Below are 16,337 nucleotides of genomic sequence, written 5' to 3' on the forward strand. Positions count from 1 at the left end.
TTTTTCATATTTCATGGTAATAATGAACTTACAGACTCATACTTTTAGAGCCGTAGTAACCCAGTTGGTAGAACGCTTGCCTCTCACTTTGAGGTCGCAGGTTCGAATCAAGCACAGGCCTAAACCAATGATTGTCGAATTTGCTTTCGAATTCATGTTTGGATCATAAATAATTATTACATGCTCAGCAGTGAAGAAAAACATCGTAATGAAACCCAAATTCCCGAGAAATGTATTGGGTGGATGATGTGTTGTGCCTGGGTGTAATAACAAGGGTCATGATTTATACCCAAAAACAAAGATTAAAGATATCTGTTATCCATGAAATTAGAAAGTTAAGCGAAGGCAACTCCTTCACAGAGCGGAGCGCCATGTGAAAAAGATACTTACCTATATTTTAGGATAGGTAAACGATAAGACAGTAAAGGCGACAGAAAAATCTAGTTACCTAAGCGTGAAAACTTGTATACTTATTATATAAAACGTTTCACGAAAATCACCGAAGCTATAAAAACCCAGTGAAAGGAAAGATGAACGAACGCAACGTATTGAGCGCCCGCAAGTAATTTTCAGCATCATTTCGCATCGTCTTCAGCAATATATCAGTCCGCTGGTTCCCTATCAGCAGCACACACTCTGCTGTATCTAAAAACCTATCTAGTAGTAGATCATATAATATACACAGTTCAGTGTGTATATATTTTTCAGTGGTTAATCAATGTTACATTGGCTATTATTAATATGGTAATAAATTAAATTTCTTGATTTGGTTTGTTATTATTATCACCTGGTAGAAAATTCTGAAGAGCAATAAGTCCACCAAGCGCCTAATTTAAATTGTTTCTTGTGTAACACACAATAATGTATATTATGCAAGTGGCTATTCTAAATCTAAATCTTCAAAAGAAAACACAATCGTTATACCCAAAAATTTATTTTGAAAAATCTATACAAATTCAATAAAATTCTCATAGATCACGCGTTTAAACGTAGGTATACTTAATTATATTATAACATTACTTATATCTCGTTTCAATCTTAACAAACCTACGACCCATAACATGAAGGCGATTTGGCTGTGACAATATGATCAGTCGTTTAGTATAGTCAGGTAGCTATCATTATTTGGACAACTATTTACTAAACATTTTAAAACATTTCACCTTATTACATAACGAAGACTAAAAATAGACTAGAGGTAGAATTAAATAATAATCCGCGCCACGAAAGAAGTCTACGGATTTTAAAGGAACTAATTGGCGAGTCATAATAATTCTATGCAGAATCTGCGACACTAGCGCCGCGGCCGCGGGACTTATTTCAAGACATGACAATAAGGCACAGCCTATATCAACCCAGTTTAGCTTTCAGTCTTCGTTTTGTAATAAGGCTGATTATTAGTTTTCTCAAAATATGTATCATATTATGTTCAGGGGGTTAAAATGGCCACATCGAAGCAATTCATCTAAGAAAGCAATATTGCTATTTGACATTGTTTGCATTTCCCACTAACTTTTATATGCGCAAATGTCAAATTGCAATATTGCTTTCTTAGATGAATTGCTTCGATGTGGCCATTTTAACCCCCCAGTTCCTTCTAAGGCTTATGTGTTTATATCAGCATGGAGAGCACACAAGATCAGATAAGTAGGAAGTGTAGAAACAGATAAGATAGGAAGTCAAAGAAGGAAGAAAGTATAAGGAAAGAACTCGGACTACGAGCAATGGTGAGGCGAACACTTTCTGATAACACTTTAACAACATTTCTTTTTTACTTTTCTAACAACATTTCTGATAAAAAATACATCACCTTCCTCCTTTGGTGGCAGGGTAAAGAATTCTAAAAAAGGATTTTTGTTAACACTCACCCATGCTTAGAGAAACTCTCAAATACAAAATTAAATGGAAAAAATCGGACTCGGACGGGACTTGAACCCGCTGCTCTTGTCACAGCTCCTGTGTTGTGTGTTCTTGTAACTCTAAAAAAGTATAAGAAGAAACTGGAACGGAATTTAAAGATCAGTAAATCGAAGGATAAAATAATCATAATTATATAACATAGGGAATACTACATAAATTATAAAAAAATGTAGGAGGGGCGAAGTCAGTAACATTCTGTAATCCAATGGGTAGATCTTCGTACACCGGTGGTGACAGTTAACGCAAAAATATCCCTGAATCTTTGGTCTTTTCGCAAGTATCCAGTTAGGACTTACATAAGTTGGCGACAAACATTGTCTAACTGGATATTTGCAAAAAGGTAAAAGATTCTGGAATATTTTTACGTTCACATACATAGATAAAATCACGTCTATTTCCCGCCAAAGTAGAGACTGTGGAATTTCATTTTCTTCGATCCTGACACACTTCTCTTGCTTCCTCCACATTCATCAATCGTTTCATACACGCACGCCGATTCAGAGTAGATCGTACTGAAACTTTACTAAGGATATCTCCAATTTGGTCAATGAACAATGAACGTCCTTCGAGGTCACTTTCACTGTGATGATACTGACTTTCGGTGTTCGAAGTACTACCCTAATAAGTGTAAAAATATACTTTGCAATATTTCGCGCCAGCAAGTTTGAACAATAGAACCATGTTTTAACTTTTTTCCGTCCTACTACTTCAGCTGCGTAACACAAAACTTGATAAAAAGAAATAATCATTTTTATCTACACTCAATTTCATTGGTTTCACACAAATTAATACTTTAAGAAAAGAATATGGCAAATGCCCTGATTCCCGCAGACATCTAATTTTATTTTAAGTTATATATACCTGTCATTTTCTTATCCGCCGAAAAGGAAAGGGACGGATAATTAGCAACTGCTATTACTTTGTGATCCCAAGTTTGGTTAGGACATTACATGCTGATCACCTGATTGTCCGAAAGTAATATGATCCGTGCTTCGGAAGGCACGATAAGCCGTTGGTCCCGGTTACTACTTAATTGATGTAAGTAAGTAGTCGTTACATGAGTCATGTCAGGGACCTTCTTTGGCGGCTCAATTGACGAGGTTGGTAATCCACCTCTCAACCCACACGAGAGGAGATTAACAACTGTTAATTTTAAAATGAATGAATAACCCGGCCGATTCAAATAGGCTTCTTGCTGATATACAACCCGTTTAACGTGTGTTATCAACTTAATTCTTTCTTTTGAGAGGGTTGTTTAAATTTCTTCATAAAATTAACATGTGTTCCTTAATTTTTATGCCTGTCGATTATCCGTCCCTTATAACTTTAAATAAAATCAGATCTGGTGTATACTGGAACCATCATCGAAATCAATTAAAAACCAATTAACACATTTTTTTTATATGGCAATGTAAATGACACTATTGTACTTTGAAGTTATAAAATTTGTAATGGAATCGTTATGCATTCTAACATCAACTAAAAGCAACAAAGTAAATAATATAACTTGTAGAAATTAAATGACTTACTTACTTATAAAAACTACAGCTAAAAACATACACAAAAACATTACAATATTGACGATATTGTAATATAGTTTATTACTTTTTTATCACAATTTAAAAATGGGATCCATTGACCAATTAGATTATTAACCTCTAATCTGTCGAGATACTAGACACAACAGATTTTAAGCTGTGTCTCTTTTAGATCTGCGAACTAGCTATGCCCTTAGGATGTCGCGCCCGTTGCAACAAATGAACAGATTCTATTGGCTACGCCACAAATGAACCAACTATATTCGCTCACATTATGTCGCGGCGCGCGCGACAACAAATAAATGTTTCTATGATGGTCCTTGAAAGCGTGTTCTAATGCAAATTATAAAACGCCTGTGCCCAGCAGTGGCCATATTAGGCCATCTATGTACATAATGTTATTGCAATTGTTTTTTTAATTGACCCATTTGACTTGTGTATTTTCATTATTTTAAATCAAAATAAGAAAAATATTGAATTATTTACCTCCTAAAATTGCAAATGTTTTCTTGTTGATAGTAATTCACTAGTACATACTGGCTATTAAAATCAAATGATGTTTTCCCAATCTAAATATGCATGATGAATCATTCAACTGATAAGGCAACAACTGATTGATTTTGTTACAAACCTTACATTTTTATTTTGTAGATATATACATGTAATGATGTCTCTTTTCACATATTTCGATCTAATCAATTACACAGATTTACCATTTAACTGAATTGTCTCTTGAAATAGAAAAAACAGACAAAGTAAATGTTCCGTTAAATATAAAATAACCTAATTTCAAAAACCATTTGTACAGCTCTCTATCTTAGTACCACAGTCAGTTAAATTGTAAATCAGTAATTCCAAAATATATCATTGACTTTGCTCTTTCTATTTAAAGTCTAGCCAAAAAGAGCTCCACAATTTGAGCATCTTCTGTTCTTGAGAGCGAGACAGCACAATATTCCTAGAGGGAAAAACAAGATGGCACATAATATACCAAGGCAGGTGAAGTCGTCTTCAAGGATACCAACGCGGCAGGCAGGGCAGGCTCCAACAGCAATGATGGGTGGTGGTATGATGATGTTGGTAGCACCATAGTTGGGTACGTAGCTGGGGGCTGATGGAGTGGTACCGAATGGTGTGTAGCCAGGAGGCGGAGGGGGGTAAGCTCCTCCGGGTGGGGGGTATGCTCCCCCTGGCCCCGGTTGGGCTTGTGGTTGTGGGTGAACTTGTGGTTGAGGTCCTGAAATAATATAAATTTAATAGTTATAACAAAATAGTATGAATATAATTATAAGATCTCCTATTTAATAAAATAAATTCACTTCAAAATACTACTAACTATTGTTGTTTACAAGGCAGGCCTGTTAACCCTCATTGACACTTAATTTGTTTGAGTAATTAAATTATAACAATATTTGTTATGAAATAGGTATAGGATTGTCATTGTTCAGCATTACTATTTTAGAGTTCCTAATAACAAATAGTATTTCTAAGACCTTTGTAATAAATTTCCCTAGGTAAAAAAACTTATTGGAAACTTAAAAGATTAACTTTTACCAAATACCTAATCTAATTAAGAATTTAGGTTGTTGTTACGCCCCAAAGAGACACAAGAAAAATCTGAGATAAACAATGATGGCAGCTTATTATTGTGAAATAAGAACTTAGCAGATTGACACGCTTCTTGCTGGCCTGGTTTGTCAGAAAATACGAGCATTATACAAAAATGACATTAAGAAGCGGAACAACTAATAAACAGTGTTATCTAAATGCCGCATAGAAGTTAATTTTCATCGAACATTGCGCAGTATCGCAGGCTTATCGCATTGTGTAGTGCATTTACATAGTCGGTAAGGTATTAGTCGATTTCCATACAAGTATCATGTTACCTTGCGGATATGTGGCGGAATATGGCGGGGGTTGTTCAGTAACAGTCGGTTTCTCCATATTTAACACCAAAAGACAGTATTTAAGCACTTTTGAAGAAGTTTTTCCTCAATAACAACGCTTCAACAAAACTCCGAAACTCGTTTTGCGATGACAGAAAACAGCTGTCAAAGTCAAAATTATGTTACCATGTCGGGATTCTGCGAAATCTACCATTTTGTAATATGGCAATATTGAAATAAGGTTTCGTTTAGAATAACGTTTTTTAAAACGCTGTTAACCTGTGTGGATTTACTAACTGGTCATTACTCATAACAATGAACGCTGGAAAAAATATCCTAGATCTTTCTTCTTTTCGGTGTTCAATGATTTACCCACCTAGATAATTTCTGTTGTGACAGTGACCCGAGTCAAGATGTCCCGAATAAAGGTACAGAGACAAGTTCAACTTCAAGAATTTCAAAAAGAGAAGAGCTCGGTGGCGCAACGGTTAACGCGCTCGGTCTGCGATTGTTGAAGTTAAGCAACTTTCGCAAAGGCCGGTCATAGGATGGGTGACCACAAAAAAAAGTTTTCATCTCGAGCTCCTCCGTGCTTCGGAAGGCACGTTAAGCCGTTGGTCCCGGCTGCATTAGCAGTCGTTAATAATCACCAATCCCGCGTGGTGGTTTAAGGCCCGATCTCCCTATCCATCCATAGGGAAGACCCGTGCCCCAGTATTGGGGACGTTAATGGGCTGGTGATGATTGTAGGCGTGTTATAACTTCTATGGTAACAATAATAAGTATGTAATTATATAGTTCCTAAACCACAGTCTTTTTTCCATTTACTCCTTTCTTTTTTTTTTCATTTATTTATTGCAAAAAAGGCCCCTCCCCCCCCTCCTTTATGAACTCCCCTTTATGATATTTACTCATTGTTTTTAATTCTACTTTACGAGAATCCCCTTTCTAACAACTCCTCGCGATAGTTCTACTGCAATGCTAAAATTCAGTACAAATATCAATCTACGATAATCGTAAGCGCATTAAATGAAACACGTTTAACTTTAGAACTTTCAATATATTCATTGTATTTCACAAAACAATAACTATTAACGTCATTAACTAATCATATCTACGTACTTGCTTGCTAAAATATTTACATGCAAATGTCCATATTGCCATACTACTTATAGATTGGCCCAGACCCGAGCTCATGTTTGAATATAATGCAAGAGAGTCTATTGATAATTTAAGAAACAGCTAAATATTGGCATAAAAACAAAAATCTACGTTTATTTCAAAATATACAATCATTACATTATTCTAATAACATTAACATAATTTGTTTCTCATATTTACATACAATGGAAAGTTTTAAATTCACAAAGAAAATATAGAGCAATCTGGAATCAAATTAACACAACATTTTAAAGTAACGGTAAAAAAAAAATGCAAACATTTCTACAACACTTGTTTATTAAGTGTAATTGTTCATATAGCTATTTTAAATATAGGAAAGTAGTTTTATTTATCACAAAATTGCGTCATGATAAAGCGAGTAACGACAAAAATATTTTCGTAACATACTCGTCAACTATGGCTAATCTTGCCAGCAATTTACCATTTACTTTCAGAGTTTACATACCCTGTAACGCGCTGTTTATTTACAGTGATAAAAAGAGTAGAAATTCAATGCCTTATTGGCAATACTGTCGCACAGAGAGCCAATCGAATGGCTGAAAAATATATTGCCAATAAAACTGTTTTTTTCTTTTTATTTTTTTTACGATCAAATTAATCAACGTCGTCATAGTCGTAATTAATATTAAACAGAGTACCTATCCATGCGCAATGCATACGTCACTTTACACAGAAACAACAGTTTTCTAACAACAGTTTACTGTCGACATGTGTATTATACTATATTTGTTGTCGACAATTTCTTCGAATCAAAGTCCATTCACACTACAACTATGATATAATCGGATATTTAGTATATACTCGATTTTATCTGTGTAATATTTTAGTTAATAAAGTGATGTCTCCAACAATTATTACAATAAATTAAGTCTATTTATTGAGATTCCTATTGTATTGGATAGGTGTTGGAATTTATTAAAAACCGAAAGTAAAATTACCTAATTTTGTGCATCGTAATTACTTTTGTGAATCTTATCAGAAGAATGTGTCATCTAGGTAGTGAAATAGAAATATTCGAGACAAAATAGCGAGTAACACCGTGAATTAATTGTAAACTTTTAAAAAGTTCCGATAATCGAGTCACGTCAAGATTTTGGTCCAAGAAATATTCCATTCTGCAAGGTGAATATTTCCAGTCAAGGAGCACTGGCCTTCTGTGATGCATGGTTACTATTTTCAGTATGCAAACAAAACAATAACTATTAACGTCGAACGTACAATGGTACTGTCATTTTAGGGTACCAATGATATATAAATACCGCAGATAAAGCGCGTCATATTATAACAATACGACGAAAACTGGACGCTAACTTAGTTATACAAAATATTCATACGCAGCGTTATATGGACTCAATAAAAATCGTCATAAAATACGTAGGTATGCTCCTCGTCTTAGCATCGACAGCGCGTGGTGATTTGTAACGCGGACCGGTTATACAAATCCACATGCTGCCAGTTCGTAATTATAATTGCGAACTATGGAATGTCAGAGCGTTGCTGTTTCTTTTCGTCCCACTTTTTGAGCGCTTATGTTCAACCTTCGGTATTTATATATTAATGGTATGTACCAATATTTTGAATGTTCCATTTAAGTGTTTTGTAAGGTTTTATATGCCTACGTTCTGTCTTAGTTCATGAGAAATAGTAAACAAAATTGAAGCAGCCTGGACCCCTATTGCGTGGGGGACCTATTACTTAGTAGGTGTACGTATAATCCGTGCAAATTAACTGCACACGCGTCAAGAAGGTTGCATACTAGCTAGGTGTCTATTTAATTCGCACGGGTTATGTGTGTATTGTGTATTTAGAAGCGCATGGGCACCCAACAGCCGGATTGTTCGTCACGGCGGTAATAGTGCGGCCGGTTGTCCGGGAACACCGTCACGGCTGGGAACGGGTGCTGCTGGATGAACTTCAACGTCATACGGATCTGGAAGAGAAATTATCAAAATCAAATACAAATCATCCATCCAATCGATATGGCACGGACATCAAGCGCTCACCTTATTGATTTACTACTTACGAATTGTATGCCGATAAAAAAAGAATTATCAAAATCGGTTCATATACAACGAATTTATGCCCGAACAAACATAAAAAAAATATACGGTCGAATTGAGAACCTCCTCCTTTTTTGAAGTCGGTAAAAATAGATATCTTCTTCACATCGGCCGGGTTTGCATGACAACCGCGCCGCGCGCGGCACGAATTATATTGAGCGCTTCGACCAATAAATGATACGAATGCTATCTACGTAGATGGACCTCAAACGGCTATTGGTCGAAGGCCTCGATATAATTCGCGCAAAAACTGTTTTATCTATAACTAATACTTTAATAGTTGAAGTTGTTACTTTTCTAACTGTAATTTGATTTTGTAATTACCTAAGTATTAGTGCATGTTGTGTCGGCAAGGCGCTTAGTTTTTATATTATGTATTAACTGCAAACTGTAACCATATATCAGTGTATTTGTTGGTTTGGTTGCTTGACCAAATAAATAAATAAAATAAATTAAAATTTGTTAACTTCGCCATTTTATTGACTGATTCAAGAATGAGGAATTTGTGTCAAATAGCAAAAAAAATTTTCGCATAAAATGTTCTTGGCAAGAGGGAAACCACTGCCCTATTTTTCCCTAAAATAGCATGGAGAATGCTGCACCGACAAGAGCGTGGCTCTTAAATTGATAATGATGATGGGTCACCACATCGCCAGCAACTAGGAATATGTCGTGAGCGTATGTTATGTATCCACCTACATTATGCACGAAATGCGGCGGCTCGACAGCGGGCGTGGTGCTTAGATGCTGCAGTATGAAGTCGTCGGACTGCTCGAGCCAGAGGTCGACGCCTCTAAGCGGGTCGTAGTTGAACGGGCCCACGCGCAACATACCCACACCGTTGTCATAGATGTCTAGCACCTGCAATAAATGACAACAAGGTTATTGACCATAATGTACTGAGATATTAGATGCAATTAATAAGAAGAGGGCAAAAAACTCCTGATAAAAATAGGTACTTAGATACTACTTCAATGCTCGAAAAATCACGGATCAAGTATTAAAATGGACATCATCATCATTTCCCTAGCGTTATCCCGCGCTATCCGCGCTCCGCGTACGGAGAGTACCTCAAATAACACAAAATCTCGAAGTTGGACCAGTCTTAACAGGAATCTTATAACGAAAAAGGTATCATTTTGATGCCGATTCGGGAAACCACAAGCCTAATTTTTGACTTAATTTGACAGCATTAAAACTAGTTCCATCTCCTTCTTGCACTTATTGTAAGTGAAGGACGGCGACTGGTTTGGGAGCTGTCAAACTAAAATCAGGTTAAGTGTGTGTCCGACCGAATAGGCACCATTGCCGAACGAAATATGGGGACGCTCGTTCCCGTCTCACCTCTCTACAGCCATAGCTGTCAACCCCGATGTTGCTGCCTTGCCACCTGCAGGAGCCGCGATCGTTGGGGCCGTCTAGCCGGCAGCGGTTCTCCGTCTGCCATACCTTCAATAGTGAGATCTCGATCAGCGCCGGTAAGTGTTACCCCAAGCATCCCAAGTGTGTGATGCCCCCTTCATTTACCTTTTTTACCATAATAGGCTAATTTCCTACCAGTCAAACCAGTTACTTTTTACTAAACGTCAAAACACGTGATCGTTATGGAATTTGTATGCAAAAGCACACTGTGACGTCGTAGAAAAACGTGATAAAACGTCAGACTTACTATTACGTTACCTTGATTACAATTCATAAATAAGTTAAATAGAAAAAAGAAGTTTTTCGGTAGTTTTATATCTGTCTTTATTTAGTAATCAGAATTTCATAATTTATCTTGAACCTGATCGCAGCCTAAACTCCTAGTGCGCGGGGGGACATATAAAGTAGGTGTGTGTATAATCCGTGCAAATTAACTAAACACGCGTTAAGAAGGCAGCCACTGCAGGGAGGGTAATATTTTTATTATGGTCATAATCATAAGCAGCTTAAGCTAGAACGTGATTTTTTGTAAAATAAGCGTGTTATGTATTTATATTTTCTTAAAGAACATTCATTATTTCATTTTATTTACCCTCAGTCGGCAGGATGGTAAAGCGTTAATAATAATGTAGAACCTTTTTTGTAGATTTTCCCCGGAGAGAAGTATAGGGGACAACTGTGAACATGGGGGCATCACAAACCCGGGTATATTTGGCTTATGGGTAAATCCGGCACTGATCTTGATCGGGCATCTCATACCATAAACCTGGCTATCTACCCTGATCTCCCTTGGTTGAAACTGTTTAAAAAGTAGCGTTTCTGATCACGGCTTTCATATTTATGCCGAGAAGAGTACACAGACACACACACAATGATGGAAACCAACCTGTACCCCGTAGAATGAACCACCTCAATCTCTTTTTGATGTATTATATTGCTGGCTTTCAATAAGAGAGTCCTTCGTCCATCACTTTGTTCAAATACGACGCTTCTAACACCTCGACCTCGCCTCAAGTAGTTTATAAGTATAGGTTTCCATGAAACACTCTATGACACATCTCCGCTTTACTGGAAATCAATACGTTTACTGGAATATAATCGAAAGTAAAGAAGATTCGCCTAAACCAAAGCCGGTTTAGGTGTTAGGAGCGTCATAATTCAACATCTCTCAAAACAAAACACCACCAACCTGCGCCGAATGGGGTCCCCCAGTGATAGTCCGGGCCCCTCGAAGCGGCAACTCGGGTCCTTTATCCGGGAACGTGGCGGGGAACAGGTCCCCCGCTCGTATGTCGACGCCCACGCCCGTGACCAGGGGCGCTGGTGAGCCCCCGCCCAGGGCTGTGTTCAGCTCGCAACAACACGCAAGCGTCAGGTCTATCTCTACGGTCAACCGGTGGAATGATACTGGAAGGGAGAAAAGAAATTATTGCCAATTGGTGTTAAATTTATTGTTACATTTGAACAGGGACTTTTCAAATGGACATAAATAACATTGATACATACAAATTGCTAGTGTTACATAATTAAGAATGTTTTGTCCAATGATTTTTGAATTTGTTTTCGAATACATGTTTAGATCTTAAATGTTTATCACGTGCTCAATAGTGAAGTAAAACATCGCAAGAAAACCCACATTCCCGAGAAATGCTTTTTGCAGGTATGAGACCTGACCTGTATTGGGCTGGTTTTCCTTCGCGGATTGGAAAGTTAGACAGGCAGTAAATAAAATAAGATATTAGAATGTATCCGATTGTCTCGGAGACTAGCTCAATCGCGCCAAAACGTAAATGTACAATTTTGTGTCTTCTTCTTCTAATCCTTTTATCCGCTGTTGGGATGTAGGACTCGAATAACAGATTTTCACTCCTCGCGCTCTTTTGTAGCCTCTGTACCTTGCTCCCATGACATGCTGAGAGTTTTCAACTCGTTGGTCAACCGAGCGTCGCCAGGTCTCTTTGGGCCATCTTTGCGTATGATAATGTTGTATATGGTTTAATAATTACTGAATAAATACCTAGATCCACAAACCAACTCGATTTTTCTTATAATATACTCATTCAAAAAATGTAGTACATAGTACGGTCACGAGCATTAATATGTATACAATTTGGTACCATGTCACATTAACTTTTTTGACAAATTGAACTGTAAGTCTCACTAAATGTCAAATATGTTAGTGCGACAGAGTCCTAAAGTGGGTACATTATATTGTTCATGACTGTACATCCTTCTTCATCCTTAACACCTATGTCAGAGTTCAATACCCCAATTAGCTTACATTATAGCTCTTCAGACATCTTCAGTTGGTTATGATGGATTGATTTAGCAATAGACGTACAGTCCAAGCATAAAGACGTGCGCTTGTCATCGTGCCAAGTGAGTGGACAAGATAGGCGTGGGCGTCCACGGTCTATTAAGGGTTACCAACCGGGTTTTTGGAAGTGGAATTTGCTGAAATTGCTGTTTAGCAATAAGGCCATTGTGCTTATTTTTTTATTAGTAAGTTTATGTCCTGTGTATATGTCGTTGTGTAATAAATTATTATTGATTGATTTAATTTAATTATTTATTGCCAGTGATATTTTTTTATGTTACCTTTGTAAGCCTTTGTACCGTTGTTCTAGTAATGAAAATGGAGGCTATTACTCCACCGACAAGAGCGCAGCTCTTAAATAAAGAGAGAGAGAAACCTTTGTAAGATATTTTGTTAACGGGGTCCAAATTGTGATCAAAAATACAAAAATCTCATTATTGCCTTGAGCCGTCTAATGTGTAAGTGCGAGCGAGACATCTGTATGTCTGTGCGCTGTCCTACTTCCTCCTTAGCGGCTTACATACGTTTAGGACTTAAGTAAGATGGTGAAGGAAAACTTCGCGAGGAAACCCACATTCCCGAGAAATGCATTTTTCAGAGGTATGTGACCTAACCTGTATTGGGCTGGTTTTCACTTCGCGGGTTGGAAGGTCAGACAGGCAGTCGTTTCTGTAAAAAACCGGACCTGTCAAATCTCCAGTTCAGATAAGCGGACACTGTGGAAAACAGGATAATGCTAGGGAGATAATGATAGCTAGTACTTAATCCGGGAATTGGGTCGACGGGAAGTGTTCTAAATACTCAGAATAAATTGGCAACCCTACTACCTATTGTCCACAGTGTACACGCGACCAAACAGTGATAGTGATGCAGGAAGCCAGTTCGAATTAGATTTCTGGCGCAATTAATTAAATATAGTACTTCTACAACTGAGTTTATTACTTACTTGTATATCTTTTACTATTTTTTGTATTCCGTTACGCGGGAAAACGAAGTGTCTATAGACATGTTTCTGTAAGTGCATGTATATTTGTGTAATGTGTATATTTATTTTCCATAGTATGCTATTTTATTATAGGTATACATGACGTAAACTGTATGTGTTTGCGCGATACATTGCAGCACACCCCGGGCATTTCATACAAAAAACCTCGTTTTATACAGACACTACACATCGACGTTATCGTACACTCGCATCTGTGTATGTGTGACGTCTGACACCCATACGATTGAAGACTAAAGTAAGACCGAGGCGGGTGAAATAAACCTAGCTCAGCCGCCGGTGGGGAGCGGAGAGTTGCCGTTCTATACGTAGTATTATTCTTTATTCTATGACTGTAGTCTTTATTTGTTTATATTTATCATCTATCAAAGGTTGTCTGAGAGAGACCGCTTTTAGCGATAAGGCCGCCATTGTTCACTTTTGTTTAAAGTTTGTGTGTGCAATGAAGTGTTTACTCATTCATTCATTCACTTACATGACCGCTCTATGATATAATATGACGAGTTGCACAACGGAAGTTTATCTTCTGATGTATAAACTATCCGTATAGAATTTAACTTCTATTATTCTAAGAGCCTGATTCACTTATCATCTCCCTAGCATTATCCCGTTTTTACAGGGTCCGCTTACCTAACCTGAAGATGTGACAGGTCCGGTTTTTTACAGAAGCGACTGCCTGTCTGACCTTCCAACCCGCGTAGGGAAACCAGTCCAATATAGGTTAGGTCACATACCTCGGAAAAATGCATTTCCCGGGAATTTCCCGTTTCCTCACTATGTTTTCCTTCACCGCTGAGCACGTGATCGCAACGTGAACGCAATCGTTTATGATCCAAACATGAATTCGAAAACAAATACGACAATCATTGGTTTAGGCCTGTGCTGGATTCGAGCCTGCGACCTCAAAGTAAGAGGCAAGCGTTCTGAGGTGTGCCTGATTCACTTTTGACGATAATCTACATAACTGCAATATTGCAATTTGACATTTGCGTATAAAACGTAAGTACGCAATGTCAAGAAATGTCAAATAGCAATATTGCTTTTTTAAATGAATTGCTTGATGTAGCCTTTGTAACTACCCTGGTTTCCTGATTTAAGTATTAAACGCGACAGACAAAAAGATTAAAAGCGTGGTGAACAACAGAACTGCTTGAACAAATCCCACAATATATCCGTTGGCCATCGTCCAAAATCCGTCACGGCTGAGAAACAATCATCTTCAACCGGAGAATGGAAACATGTAAAAAACCATTAACGTGAATGATGGTAGCGCCACTTTTACTCACAGTTTCGGAGAATATTGATAGAAAAACATTCGTGGCAGCTGCGATGGGCGGAGTTTGGAAAAAGACAATCCGAGTCAGAACTTCCCTCCCTTCGTCACACCCCTCACACCTCATACAAAACACCTCATTTTACACAGAACTAACTGTATTCCCAATCGGGCTTGTCCTCCGATTAATTCAGTTAAGATGTACTTTTGCCAGACCCCGGACACTTCATACAAAACACCTCATTTTACACAGACACTACACATTGACTTTATCGTACACTCGTATCTATGTGTGACGTCTGACGCCTACAAGGTTGAAGGATAAAGTAAGACCGAGGGGGATGAGGTAAACCTAAGCTCAGCCGCTGGTGGGGAGCGGAGAGTTGCCGTTCTATGCTTTCATTATGTCTTCTATTTTTCTACTTCTTTCGTGTAGATTATTAGGGGTAGTATTGAGCTGCCCTTCACATGCCCATGTAACGACTATTTCTACTTACTAAAGTAAATAATAGCCAGTACCGACTGCTTAACGTGCTCCCTGAATCACGGATCATATTAATTTCGGAAAATCGGGTGATTAGCCTGCAATGTCCTACCTTACCAAACTACGGATCACAGTGATTTTTGTAATATGTCCTCACTGGAAATCGAACCCGGGACCTCCTGATCGTAAGGCCAACGCTTAACCATGGCAGCCGTTGCACTTCTTTTTTGAATAAAACAGTGAAACTCACACATAATATTGGCGAACAGCTCATCGGAGTAGCGGTGTGGGTCCGTGAAGCCCCCAACTAGTTGCAACTCGAGACGGCCCTCGGGGTACCCGACTGCTAGCTGCTGTACCCTCGCGACCATCGCCGCGGCCGCGTCCGCGGTGCCTGACCCGTCCAGGTGCGCGAGTGCTACGGCCCCTGATCCTGAAAAGTAAATATTGTTTATGTGCTGATTGTCCAGACTATTGCTGGAGGAGGCATAGAGGCGGGAGTCACCCGTTTTTTCACTGAGAAATTAATTAAAATAAATCGAAGTTATCAAAAAGACGATTAATTGATTTTCAGTAAAGGTGAAGACAGAGGGTGTTAGTGGCATCGTAACAAAAACTTTGAGTGGAATTTCCTATCGGAAAATTCATGAAAAGATTTTTAAATTTATTTCAGTTCCATACTTTTGCGACGGAAAATTCCACGTGATATCAACTCAGAATCATGGTCTGAATCATCCCTCTCAGCATTCGTCACGACTTTTTTCCATCACATTTGATACGAAATCCTACAATTTCGTAGTTACAATAAACGTTTATTCAGAACCTGGCAAAATAAGGGTTAAGTGTGGGAGAAGTAGTATTTAAGCGTCGGTTACTCAATATTCCGGATATGTTATTTGAGTATAAAAGAATTATGATATTATCAACAAAAGAATTGATGTATAGATAGACGTAATTACATATCAAAAGATCATTAAACAAGAGCTAAATCTGTAATTACGACAGATTATATCAACTAATGAATTAACAAGAAGAACTAACGAGATTACTAATTATTATTACGTTCGGTAAAGTTAGCAACATATAATTACGTGTTCCGTGCACAACTTTAAAAAAACAACCACTTAACATTAAAAGCAAAAATTTCTAAATTCAATAATTTAATTTTTGATCTTATAATGTATGTTTTTCATAATACGTACAATCACACCACCCCATACCATACAAAGTAAAACAATGGAACAATAGTTTA

The 16,337-nt window shown here is 37.7% G+C and overlaps 2 protein-coding genes across 9 annotated transcripts in view; both read right to left on the reverse strand.

Annotated features, from left to right (window-relative positions):
- The window catches only part of LOC126372820 (brain protein I3-like), a 503,203-nt gene extending 497,703 nt beyond the window's left edge, over positions 1-5,500 (reverse strand). For 2 of the 3 annotated variants that reach the window (XR_007567222.1, XR_007567221.1), the window contains exons 1-2: positions 5,345-5,500; positions 2,996-4,695 (exon numbers count right to left, since the gene is read on the reverse strand). Coding sequence is in view for 1 of the 3 variants with exons in the window: in XM_050018729.1 (XP_049874686.1) it covers positions 4,352-4,695; positions 5,345-5,402 (402 nt within the window). In the remaining 2 variants the exon portion in view is untranslated. Of the gene's footprint in view, positions 1-918; positions 4,696-5,344 lie in introns of those variants that run through there. The other variant, XM_050018729.1, reaches the window with a different exon arrangement.
- Positions 5,501-6,383: 883 nt separating this feature from the next.
- LOC126372772 (protein N-terminal asparagine amidohydrolase) overlaps positions 6,384-16,337 on the reverse strand; it is a 127,744-nt gene continuing 117,790 nt past the window's right edge. For 5 of the 6 annotated variants that reach the window (XM_050018654.1, XM_050018653.1, XM_050018652.1 and 2 more), the window contains 5 exons: positions 15,336-15,518; positions 11,198-11,415; positions 9,931-10,035; positions 9,286-9,447; positions 6,384-8,456 (listed from right to left, as the gene is read on the reverse strand). In XM_050018654.1, coding sequence (XP_049874611.1) covers positions 8,331-8,456; positions 9,286-9,447; positions 9,931-10,035; positions 11,198-11,415; positions 15,336-15,518 — 794 coding nt within the window. In that variant the 3' untranslated portion in view covers positions 6,384-8,330. The remainder of the gene's footprint in view (positions 8,457-9,285; positions 9,448-9,930; positions 10,036-11,197; positions 11,416-15,335; positions 15,519-16,337) is intronic. The other variant, XM_050018656.1, reaches the window with a different exon arrangement.

Source organism: Pectinophora gossypiella, chromosome 14 (assembly GCF_024362695.1).
Source record: "Pectinophora gossypiella chromosome 14, ilPecGoss1.1, whole genome shotgun sequence".
Classification (NCBI taxonomy): Eukaryota; Metazoa; Arthropoda; class Insecta; order Lepidoptera; family Gelechiidae; genus Pectinophora; species Pectinophora gossypiella.